We start from the raw sequence: 12,959 nt of genomic DNA, 5'->3' as shown, positions 1-12,959 counted from the left end.
CATACAAAACTACACAGAGGTTAGTCCGAGAAAACGATGTTTGGTGCCTTGAGGCTAAGGACACTTCAAATGCCCAAGTTGGAAGAGTTGCGGTAACTTCAATGCTCTTTATGAAAATTGACTGCATGTCTTTAATGGAAAGTGAACATTTTCGAGCTACCGAGTTGGTGTGTTTTCGTTCTCACTGACTCAGTTGATCGAGCTGGAGTTTTCTTCTTCCCTTTTTTTCTTTTTGCAGTTTATTTAGCTTCTATTCCTGTTTATCTAGTAACTTAGGAATCTACAGCCATGTATTGCCATGAGTTTTAACATAGAGATTATTTTATTGTCAGTAGGCATCAGGGGATTTTGGCACATCCATGCTCCGGTTTTTAAATTTTTAAATATTAAGGTCGAGTAGAATTTGTTTCTGCAGATCCACTCGTCAGTTCCGTGAAAATTTTTCGCCAAAACCGGGATTTGAACCCTGAACCTATTAGTCCAGAGCCAGACGCGCTGGCCGCCAGGCTAACGTGGCCGGCCAGCCGGAGTTTTCCTCCCTTAAAATAGTTAATTTTATTTCAAGAGAATGTACGATCAAAAGGCACTAAGTCGTGTTTAATCGCCTCCCTTAAGTGGAGCGTAGTTAATTTTCATGTGAGCCATAAATACATGAAATTATATGCGGCATAGGGCTCAATTAACTCTATAAGATCAGTTATGACCTTCGTCAGAGGAGCGACGATATGCGAATTTCAGAAAGCCGAAAATACGGTACTTTTTTTGGCATGATGTATTTTGTTAAAAAAATGCACAAAAATGGCCTGAATACTTCAACTAAAGAACACAAGAAAATGGATAACCAAGGCTAATCACAAATGCCGGTAGAAGAATCTTTATTTTTTAAATTTTTATACACTTTTTGTTTCCTGGTCGAAAACAGGGTTGAAACCGCCCCAAAACGTCCCGTGTTTGACGTTTTTTAGCCTTGGTTATCCATTTTTTTTGGTTTTTAGTTGTATTTTTTAGGCTAAAACTATTGCTTAGGAAAAGCATGATTGGACGAGGATTGAACTGAAATTCCGAAGAAAAAAAAATGTGACAGAAATTACATCGACATCGTTACTTATTTTCGTACGAAAGCTTCAAATAAATTTTACTGACATAAAACAGCTGTGTATTTTCCGTTTTGATCTGGCATAGTTTCATTATATTTCATCTCAACCGAAAGTTTTTCAGTGATTCGCCTGAAAAAAATGTTTAAACGCGCACCGCCAAAGTCCAAACAAAAAAAAAACAAGTATTTAAAATGAAATAAAAATATGACTCTTACCATGAGTGATAACTTCGCCCCTTTCTCTAGTCCAATATGATATTGATTTAGGATATGCTTCTGAATGGCATTCTAAGACTAGTCTTTGGCCCTGGTACGCAGCAACCAGCTGACTTTGTATCCAAATCATTGGAGGAACTGCAAAACAAAATGAAGCGTACCATAGGATTGAAGCAAAACAAATTTAGTGGTTTATAGGTATTTTTGAGCAGTAGCATCTGAATCTGTGCAAAGAATGCCGGAGGAGAGGTTGCCCAAACAAGTTTTGGATTGGGTACCACCTGGGAAGAGGCGACGGGGACGTCCCGTAAAGGGTTGGCGGCAGGGTGTTGGCGAAGAGATGTTGCGGTGTCAGTTGCCCGATAACCTCTGGGAAGACAGGCATATGTGGCGTTTGGGTGTCGTAGAACGCCAGAGTGCATTATAAAGCGACTTTATATACATAGCATCTGTATAACTACACCAGAAGAAGATGAATTGAAGGCCACGCCACAATAAATATACTTCCTTTTTATTTAAATGCCTCCTATTCTTCCGTGACATCGTTGAAATTAATACTTGAAATATTTGGGTGGGTGTCACTGTTGAAGTTTTTAACTGAAAGTTTTTTTTTATCTTAAAACGATTAAAATAGGTTAAGCTTAGATTGGTTGATAAAATTAGGAATGATAAAAGAGTCATCCTATTTGAAAGAAGGTTGCGTTGCGTAAAAATTGAAAAGAGATGTTCCAAAGCTTTAACTAACTTTCCAAAACAGCTGAGCTTAGGAGAAGTAAGAGTGAGGGTTCGCACGGAGAATTTGCTGGAAAGGTAGAGGTAAGATTAGAGCTGAAGCGTTTGTTTCATTTAAGTGGTCTTAACAAAATTAGATGACCACCGGGCATTGTGGATGAGAAGCCTAAGTAAACGAAGTGCTACTTACACTCAACGGTCAGCATTATTCGTTTGCTGACGGAAGGCGGGACGCCGTTGGAGGCTATGCACATGTAAGGTCCCATGTGGAGGCGATTCACCCTGGATATGTTGAAAGTTGGTCCTTCCACGCTGAACACTGAGAACAAAGAACGAAGAAAAGGCTGAATAATACCTCATATGCTTAAATCAGGTTAGCTCGTTCGACACTGGAGCTCGCTCTATTAAATGAATCATGGCTTGAGGTGTGTTGCCAAGTTCTGGGGCACTATCTTGCAGGAGAAACGAGGGTTTCAGTTTCAGGGAAATCAAGTTAAAAATACTCGGTTTAGCCTTTCAAGCTTCGAAATCAGGTTTACAGTAACCAACCTTCTTTAAATTTATGTGTTGCAGGCAAATAGTCAAATCAGGCATTTTTTCAAATGCCCGAACAGATAGTCAAATTTTTAGAAGCTTATACAAGATTTTTTATGTTTTCACAAAGACCTATCGAATTTTCAATATTTTGAGAGTAAAAATCCATCAAAGTACAAACTATCATTGTATTTTTCGTTAAAAAATGCTCCTCTCATGTCCTCAGCGGTCAAAATCGTGAAAAAGCTTTATTTTATAAAATGTTGCATTTGTTTCGAGATAAATAGGCATTTAAGGACTGAAAAAACATAATGTGCACTATATGAACCCAATTATTACAGAGAATTATTTTTCTTACTAAAGAATCATTCTGTCTATCCAGTTAGCAAAATAATCAGAATTTCAGTCTGAGTAAAGAATATTTGACGATTTACTTAAGCACTTAATAACATGCCACGCCGGGAAGAATTTCAACACGAAAGTTCGGTTAATACAGGAAGTAAAACACAAAATGATCCTAGCCTTCGGTTGACAATTTCAAGAGGAAATGACAACTAATTTTCTTGAAGAAATGTACCTAATAAAAAACGAGTGGTGAACCAACGTCGCAATCGGAGGAATACATTTTCTCGGTCTCTCCATTATTTCCTGCGCTAAATTCACTTCAAACTGTACCAAAATCAACACAAAATCTGTGTCGGTTTGTATTCTTTTCCTATATTAGCCAAAATTAACACAATAACACAAATATTTTTATCAGTGCTGATTTGACTATTTAATTTCCTGCGATATATCTATATATTTGAAGTGAAAAATAATGATCACGTTAAATATTTAATGAACTCCTAAAGACTATCCTAGGAAGAGTGGGTGGAAAATGGCAAGTTTGGGTTAAAAATTTGCAGGACGGTGGTTGATACGAAACTCAAAAGAACACTGCCGTGCTAAGGAAGAACGTTGTATGAATATTCGAGAGTTGTCAAATTTCCCTTGATAAAATGTTTATTTTTGAGGAGCATTATGAATATTTTTCCTTGAAATTTTCAAGAAATTTTCAGGAAATTTAGGTGAAATTGCTAACAAAATTATCTAAAAAAATGAAAGGAAAATATTCATAAGTTTAGGAGGAAATCTGTGCTTTATCAAAGGAAATTTGGCAACGCCTAAAGGTTCATACGGCGTTTTTCCTCATCAGCACGGCAAAATACGAGGCCGAAGCGCCTTCGCATATGAGCGCGAGTCTCCAGGATCCATCGTTCACTTTAACAACAGTTTTATGTTTGTCAGCCCCGTGCAGGTCTCATACGGGTAAAATTACTCAGGTGTAAACACTTTCATAAAAGCGCTCAAATTCCGGCGAGCTGAAGGCGCGAGAGGAAAAAAGTCTACCTCGTCAGGTTCATGAACTTAATAAAAATCTACACATCGGCGCTGACAAATATAAAATAAAATATTCATTCGCCCTTTAATAAGACTTTCGTAATTCCTGATTCTCCATTGTGAGCGACGGAATACGTGTTGCGAGGGCCCGGGGGATGAAAAAGGGGGCAGGGGGCCTCGTAACCCCGCGAACAAACACGCGGCGCGCACTATTCTCCCGCCCGGGCGCTCTGCGTCTGCGGGCCGTATTTTAAAATTGAAGAATGGAGCGAGAAATCCGACGACACTAGCTTCAATTTGCCACTTTTGCCCGGGAGCTCTCGAGTTCAATATTGCGCTCGGCGAAAATTCAAATCTGAAATTAAAAGCCGCTCTGCTTTTGTGTTTTCTCTGGGGAGCCCTTTTGGCACACGTGAAAACGTGGGCTTCAGTTAGTTTTGGCGGAAAAAAGAATATAGCGATTGGAGGAAGAATAAGATGTGGCAATGGATGTCTTGATTCACGAAATCGTCAAGCCTTCTTGACACGGCATCAAGTCAGGTCATAAAATAGATTTAATAGTTAGGCAGAAACGAAGAGCTTTTATTAGTTCACACGGTGAATTGGACATATTTATGCTCAAAAGGACTGTGTGTAAATGAATTAAATCAAAAGGAAGTATCGTACCTATGCATATATGGATTCAAAAGGGGGTGTAGGGGGCTAACGCCCCCCATTATTCCCGAGGAAAATTCGAAATAAGAAAAAGGAAAGAAAGATATGAAAAGGAAGAAACGAAAAAGAGGAGAAGGAAGGTCACTCATAATATGTAGGGCTAATTCATGAACAAATTTACTTAAACTGCATTATTAGATGCTTTAAAATTTTGAAAATTTTCTGGAGAAGCCCCCCCCCCCCCCGGATCCCCCTCGCACCCCTCCCCCGCTCGAGGTTTCTGGATCCTAGATAGGACGTCCTATGTACATCAGTCCCATCTAACGTCCCAAAATAACGTCTAATTTATTGTATGACCTTGTTAATATGATCACTTGAGTTCATATCTTTATGAAGACTAAATGCATTGTAATCATTCAGTCAGATCTGCTGATGAGAGAACTTACGCGGTCATTCAAAATGATTTAAACAAACTCTTTCCATTTTAAGTACGTTTTTTTAAAATTATTCCTTAAAATTTACTCTAAAACAAGTTAAGAGAAACAAGAGTTCTGGAACATGATAAGAATCGGTTGAAAAATCCTCAAACATCCGAAAACTTTAGATAGTAAATGTTTGATCCCATTTACAAGCGAAATAGTATTTCATTTCAATGAACTTTCACGACTTGCTCTCTTCAAAGAACTAAAAATCTACGGCATCATCATAGACAAACTCTGTGATACCTTTATACTGTTTAACACCCTAAATGTGCTATTTTTTGTCTTCTGCTCCTAAAAGAATTCTATCTTTCTTTCATGCAACTTGTGAATACTTAGAGCTCATTTTTATAAACTCCAGCTTCCATGTGGACCTTTCAAAAAAAAAAGTGGAGAAAGAGAGGAGAGGAAAGTACGCAATTAATAAACAAACGTGCAATATTAATATTGCGAGACAACTCATTTTCCTCTGACCTTTCATACGTACCGGTTGAAGACACGAAGGTTCCTCTCAAACAATGTTTATTTTTCAAATAAACTTGCTGTAATTATATTAAGTGAACGTCACCCTTATTTTTGCATGACAAATCTCCCCCTTGAATTTGATAATTTCAGCCAACATCCTCTCATCACATCGTAGGTTTTACAGAAATTAAATTTCCAAAAAATACAGTTTCTCACGGTTGAACCCTGGAGGAGAGTTGGAAATATCCGTGGTCATTTCTAGCTTCGTCCACGATAAGTCTGAATGCAAATTTGATTAAAGTTAAATATTTCATCCTCATTACCTATTCTTTCAATTGAGATATTCTTTGTAGAAACTTCTTACTTAACTAGTGGTAAAAAACAAAATCAAACAAACAATAAATAAATACTCAATAATTTGATGAAAAAATTATTCAAAAAAGGGTATATTTCTGGGATAACAGATTCTTTATGACCTTTTTAATGGCATATTATGCACATAAATTCACAATTTAAGCAGCATTGCAAAGTAGTCTGTTCTCATATGTACAAAAATCCAGTCCCGTGTGCAACTTTCTGAAAAAAGTTGGCGAGTGGTATCAATCTCTTCGTTATGATGTCTAGAATCAGAATTTGGATGGTGATAACCTTGAAAATCGTGCAGAAAGCGCCTAAAGCCCAAAAACAAAATGGCGGCCGCTCGGTAGGCCTTATTTTTGAAAATTCCGTATTATAGCATGTGAGGTATCGATTCCTATGTTTTTTGGGTCGTAAAATCCGAATATGATGTTTAAAATACCCTCCGATCAAAAAAAATGTCGCAAATCCAACATGGCGGCCTTTAAATACCCACCCGGCGCGAAAATCGCTGAGTTCTCATTTGGCCGTCTAGTAAGGCGGCCAATGATTGTATTGTGTGGTCCCAGGTTTCAAAAAAGAGTTACAACTCACTGTACGGCCCATGAAAAAAAACCAAAATCCAATATGGCGGCCAAAATGGCCGCCGATCGAAACCTGTATTTTTGGTATCGGCGTATGGCGTCGAGTGGGGTATCGTTTCTGATGTATTTTGGGTCGCACATTACGAATATGAAGTCAAAAATTACTCTTGGCCAATATTGAAGCTCGTAAATTCATCATGGCGGCTAAAATGGCAGGCACGGATAGAATAAAAGCAATTACACACAGCGGTAGTCCTGATTTAATACATTTGTGGGGCCTCTCAAACCAAATTCAAAGTTAAAATTCATCTGATCACACGTATACGCCTTTGCCATCCACTTTGACACTATAAATGGCTGCTACAATAGCCGATCTTAAATGATAAAATAACCACGTAAAATGTGGATGTCGAGGTAAGTAGTGAAACCATGCATCCTCGGGACGGCTATCAAATTTTAGGGTGTACTTACCTTTTGCGAAGTTTCTTATCGGAGTATCCAGGAGAATTTGTCTGCAAAGTCTGCTAATCGGCCGCGAATAAAAATAAAAGTACAAAATACTCACAAAAGTCTAAAACTGGACCCGACAAGCGAGTAAGACTTAACACTGTTAGAAGATTTTATGTGTGTTTGGGCAAATAAATAATAAGCAAAGTAGATGAATCATGTTTTTCGATGTATTTCCTTCAATGATTACAAAAATGTATTTTCAATTTAAAAGTTGTGTTATATAGATTTTGCCTCAAATTACCCAAAATCATTAAATACCTTCACATATTACCATGCCATACCGTCTTACCTTACAATATTACCATGCCATACAATATTACCTTACCATAGTACCATGCCACACTATATGACCATGCCATACCCTAGTACCTTACCAATTACCATGTTACCTTGCCAATTTTTCCTTAACATATTAACATTTTAAGTATAGAAGCTCTGAGAAAATATCTTGAGTTCTGATTGATTTACTCATCACAACTGTCGCTGGATTCATCAATGGCCTCTTCGTCTTCTCCCTCATCATCGGAGGATTCTATGTTGTCACAATTTGAAGCATCACCTTCACATTTGCACATTTCTGTGCATTTTAACCCTTGTGACCTACAGACGCAAGGTAAAGTGCAGCGCTTTTTAACACAGTTGCATCGGCAAAGTTCCCAGACCAAGTCTGGAATGCAAGGAATAGTTGAGGTTATCGGCTCATATTTGTCCTCAACTTTTTGCCATCCAAAATTGATAGGTGAAGGGGTTTCAGGTGAAGTAGGTCAATAAACTTTAGCTTTGCGACGCATCCCCATGCTCACCGCTGAAGTTGGAATGTTTATAGGGCAGGGTATGAAAAAGTTTATTGACCTACTTCCGATTTACAACGCCCTTGGACCTCTTAAAGCATCTGCTCTTGTAGGCTTGCATGCGCTGTCAGGCGCTGACATTACAGGATCCTTTGCACGTAAGGGGAAACCAAAATGGTGGAAAACCTTTCAGTCCGCAGATAATGAATTATTGGAAGCATTAGTACAGCTTGGGAAAACATCGCTCCTACCTGAAGACGTTAGAGCACAGCTAGAGAAATGTGTTTGTCAGCTGTACCTTCCAAAGACCACATTAACAGATATAGGCGATGTAAGATGGTGGCTGTTCTCCAAGAAGCAATGCCAAGATGAAAATCTGCCTCCCACAAAAGCAGCCTTAAATCCAGCTCTTCTGAGAGCACACTTACAAGCTTTAGTTTGGAATCAGGATCTGGTTCAATTCCCTGAAACCCCTTCACCTATCAATTTTGGATGGCAAAAAGTTGAGGACAAATATGAGCCGATAACCTCAACTATTCCTTGCATTCCAGACTTGGTCTGGGAACTTTGCCGATGCAACTGTGTTAAAAAGCGCTGCACTTTACCTTGCGTCTGTAGGTCACAAGGGTTAAAATGCACAGAAATGTGCAAATGTGAAGGTGATGCTTCAAATTGTGACAACATAGAATCCTCCGATGATGAGGGAGAAGACGAAGAGGCCATTGATGAATCCAGCGACAGTTGTGATGAGTAAATCAATCAGAACTCAAGATATTTTCTCAGAGCTTCTATACTTAAAATGTTAATATGTTAAGGAAAAATTGGCAAGGTAACATGGTAATTGGTAAGGTACTAGGGTATGGCATGGTCATATAGTGTGGCATGGTACTATGGTAAGGTAATATTGTATGGCATGGTAATATTGTAAGGTAAGACGGTATGGCATGGTAATATGTGAAGGTATTTAATGATTTTGGGTAATTTGAGGCAAAATCTATATAACACAACTTTTAAATTGAAAATACATTTTTGTAATCATTGAAGGAAATACATCGAAAAACATGATTCATCTACTTTGCTTATTATTTATTTGCCCAAACACACATAAAATCTTCTAACAGTGTTAAGTCTTACTCGCTTGTCGGGTCCAGTTTTAGACTTTTGTGAGTATTTTGTACTTTTATTTTTATTCGCGGCCGATTAGCAGACTTTGCAGACAAATTCTCCTGGATACTCCGATAAGAAACTTCGCAAAAGGTAAGTACACCCTAAAATTTGATAGCCGTCCCGAGGATGCATGGTTTCACTACTTACCTCGACATCCACATTTTACGTGGTTATTTTATCATTTAAGATCGGCTATTGTAGCAGCCATTTATAGTGTCAAAGTGGATGGCAAAGGCGTATACGTGTGATCAGATGAATTTTAACTTTGAATTTGGTTTGAGAGGCCCCACAAATGTATTAAATCAGGACTACCGCTGTGTGTAATTGCTTTTATTCTATCCGTGCCTGCCATTTTAGCCGCCATGATGAATTTACGAGCTTCAATATTGGCCAAGAGTAATTTTTGACTTCATATTCGTAATGTGCGACCCAAAATACATCAGAAACGATACCCCACTCGACGCCATACGCCGATACCAAAAATACAGGTTTCGATCGGCGGCCATTTTGGCCGCCATATTGGATTTTGGTTTTTTTTCATGGGCCGTACAGTGAGTTGTAACTCTTTTTTGAAACCTGGGACCACACAATACAATCATTGGCCGCCTTACTAGACGGCCAAATGAGAACTCAGCGATTTTCGCGCCGGGTGGGTATTTAAAGGCCGCCATGTTGGATTTGCGACATTTTTTTTGATCGGAGGGTATTTTAAACATCATATTCGGATTTTACGACCCAAAAAACATAGGAATCGATACCTCACATGCTATAATACGGAATTTTCAAAAATAAGGCCTACCGAGCGGCCGCCATTTTGTTTTTGGGCTTTAGGCGCTTTCTGCACGATTTTCAAGGTTATCACCATCCAAATTCTGATTCTAGACATCATAACGAAGAGATTGATACCACTCACCAACTTTTTTCAGAAAGTTGCACACGGATGTACATATGAGAACAGACTAAAGTGCAAACATCGTTTTTACATTAATGACTCATTTAATTGCATCGTATTTGTTCGTTGCTGATGTTATGCCCCAAGTTCCGGAGAGAAATAAGTCAGCAGAATTTGTTCAAATTTGCCCGCAGTAGTTTTTTTTTTTTATTTTATGAATTGAGTGTCATTTTCGACAATGAATACTTTCAAATTAAGAATAAGAAAAATAAGACTTGATCGATTTATTTAAAATTTTGTATTTGGAAAGGGAAAAAAATAATGTAAAAAAAAGGAAGGGAGAAAAAATTTGAAAAAAAAAAAAAAATATTGAAGAAATATGTGTTAATATCCTCTATTCTCACGGCCTGTGCATGGGGCTAAATTAATTTACCGCCGACGCTCCAGAAAGAAACAGGGAGCAGATAAGATTTGACAGTTATTGACTTATTACTCTGATGGCCATTCATCATCGATTTGACACGCGGCAAACTTTTGATGGCTCCTTCTCCTTCTGCATCATTCGCGCAGGTGCCAAACTTTACAGAAATGCCACTTTTTTCCATTATGGTTCTCACAATTTTCTAGCCATGTAGAGGTGTCGTCAACTAAGTTGACCATTGTTTACTCTCGGTTTACAAGCGCCAATGACGAATTTGGGCCCCTGCACAAAGTGGCGTTCGCTACTATTTACCTCGAAAACATCCATCTAATGATCGTATCGTAAAAAAACTACTTTCCCGTTATGATTCGCCACTTTCATGTGTGTGATTTCTGTGTGGCTAAAAATTAAAGTGTTACAAGGTTTGAAAGTATTAAAAAACTTATCTAAGCTTGTGTTCTTGCATCTGCAAGAGTCGGATGTTTTTATGTGGAAAGAAGTGACGCGGAAACGCTTGCAAACTAAAAGTAAACAATGGTCAACTTAGCTGACGACACCTCTATCTTTGTCACTTAGGCCATCAGCAAGTGCATACTTACAATATGCTCATCTTCGGCAGGGGGGCTAATATTTAAACTATCAATACTTTGCTTCTTTGAGGGACGTAAAATGAGCCCATTGGAAACTTTTGACCGGGGAAAAAATTGTGTTCCTTCTCGAAAATGGCTAAAAAAATCAGGATTAGTACATTAACGTGTTTGTATTCACGATTTCTTCGCATTGATGAAGTGCTCTCAATTTCGATTTGCGCGCGGAAGCGTCGGCTATGTTAGATATTGCTATTGCAAAAGAAATGAAGCGGGAAGCTCAAAAATACGCGCATTTCTTACGCAGACTGTAAAGTTAGGAGTGTATTTCAGAGGCTATGCGCTCATCGTGATTTTTGAGATATTTACTGATAGAGATGATTCTTATTTTTGCTCTAGCAAAAGTTTGCAACAGGCCCATTAAAACGCGGACCTTTTATAAATTAATACCTACTTCATTTGCTTGATATAATCGAGTTTGATTTGTTTTGTCTCTGAGAGATAGAAGGGGTCGTTTGAAATGCAGTGCTCCATGCAGTTTTTGTGACGTCATTTACAGACCAGCTCAAAAAAGAAAAGAAATATGGCAAACGTGACCAAAATTCTGAACTTTTTCGTCGAAAGAGGGAGTTCTTTTCTTTCGGGGAACGTGTTTTGTAAATAAAAATGAGAGAAGAGTAAAATGACTAAAAGGGGGCTGTAGGTGTCAAATCATTTGAACGGAAGGAAGGGAAGGAACCTGTAGAGAAAAAGGGTGGGTCTAATCTTTTAGAGTTCTGGCTTGATGTCTTTTCAATGCCCAGAAAAGTGCGGCTATTCAATCACTTTTAAGTCACAGAAATTTCGGCCGAAGTCCAATCACACGCCCCGAAGTTTCAAAGGACTAATCTCTCATGAGCGTGGATAATTACTTTCACATTTATAGGGCTTGAATTTTGCGGAAGGGGATGTAGGCCTAGGGAACCTCGTAATTTCCACTGGTTTTTTCAGATCTACACAGAAATATGATTATAATTTGATGTCTATTCAGAATAGCTAATTTTTTAAAGTTTAACGAAACCCCTTATGTAAATTAGGAAAACAAATACAAAAGAGATGAATAGATTTTGAAAGTTTTAGCTCCGTTTTGATTATTCTGAATAATCTAGTTACTCAATAATCTTAGTTTGAGCCAATGGTGACAGTAAACTTTCATGACTCGAAGGCAATAGTTTACTTTATAAATATGATTTTTTTTTAAATGAATGAATTAAATATGAGAGAACGGAGCAACCACAATATAGTGCGATCAGAAATATTTACTAAGCTAGTTTTTTTTTTTTTTTTTTTTTTTTTTTTTTTTTTTTTTTTTTAATAATAAGCTAGCGCACACAGATTTTTATTTTATTTTCGCCAGTCTAAACTCAGTGCTCAGTTACACATTTCTGATCTCTTGAAAGCATCATCATTAGCTTTTCAATATGCTCCAATTATCTTAAAATACCTCCTTTTCTTTGTGTGTAATTCAAGAGAGAAGAAGAAAAAGTTTATCTGCCGAGACGAAGCAACAGAGAAAGCCCAAAAAATGGCGGAAATCTAAAATCACGAGAGGAAGATTGATGTAACCCTAGTATTTAGCGTTGACACTCGGAATCATGTTGGAGCCTGGAGACATATGCAACCGTGACTTTCACGCACGTTTAATCTTCCTTGCGATGTTGCCAGAACTGCGTGAATTCTCGGAGCCATTGCTGTGACGAGAGCCACCGGTTGAATATGATTCCAGTTTGGTAACTGTAACCTCTAATCTGTCAAGTTTCCGTTTTTAATTTGACCTCTCGGCTTTGTTAAGGCTTGAAGCTTCCACTCAATCAAAAAACGCGGGACGGGGCTGAAAGTATTCGTAGAAGTCTTGGTTGCTAAGTGCAACGTTGGCAATTCTCAGTGCTGGGACATCAACATGTATAAGAATCGCGTCAGGTGCAAGGATACCACTATTCGGGCTCGAACGTACCTAAAATTGCCTACTCACTAATTGAAGGCAGATCTGGGAGCGGAGGCTCTTGTCAAATATGAATATGGTACCAAAGCAATTTCTAAAGTTACATGCTGTGG

The 12,959-nt window shown here is 38.2% G+C and overlaps 1 protein-coding gene across 1 annotated transcript in view; it reads right to left on the bottom strand.

Moving 5' to 3' along the window:
* The window catches only part of LOC109040710 (protein amalgam), a 156,306-nt gene that overhangs the window by 31,624 nt on the left and 111,723 nt on the right, over positions 1 to 12,959 (bottom strand). The window contains exons 5-6 of the mRNA XM_019056718.2: positions 2,235 to 2,363; positions 1,313 to 1,450 (exon numbers count right to left, since the gene is read on the bottom strand). Of these exons, the coding sequence (XP_018912263.2) occupies positions 1,313 to 1,450; positions 2,235 to 2,363 (267 nt within the window). The remainder of the gene's footprint in view (positions 1 to 1,312; positions 1,451 to 2,234; positions 2,364 to 12,959) is intronic.

The sequence above is a fragment of the Bemisia tabaci genome, chromosome 5, assembly GCF_918797505.1.
Source record: "Bemisia tabaci chromosome 5, PGI_BMITA_v3".
NCBI classification, from domain to species: Eukaryota; Metazoa; Arthropoda; class Insecta; order Hemiptera; family Aleyrodidae; genus Bemisia; species Bemisia tabaci.
Note: the sequence above shows the minus strand (reverse complement) of the source record. Positions and strands in the feature narration are given on the sequence as shown.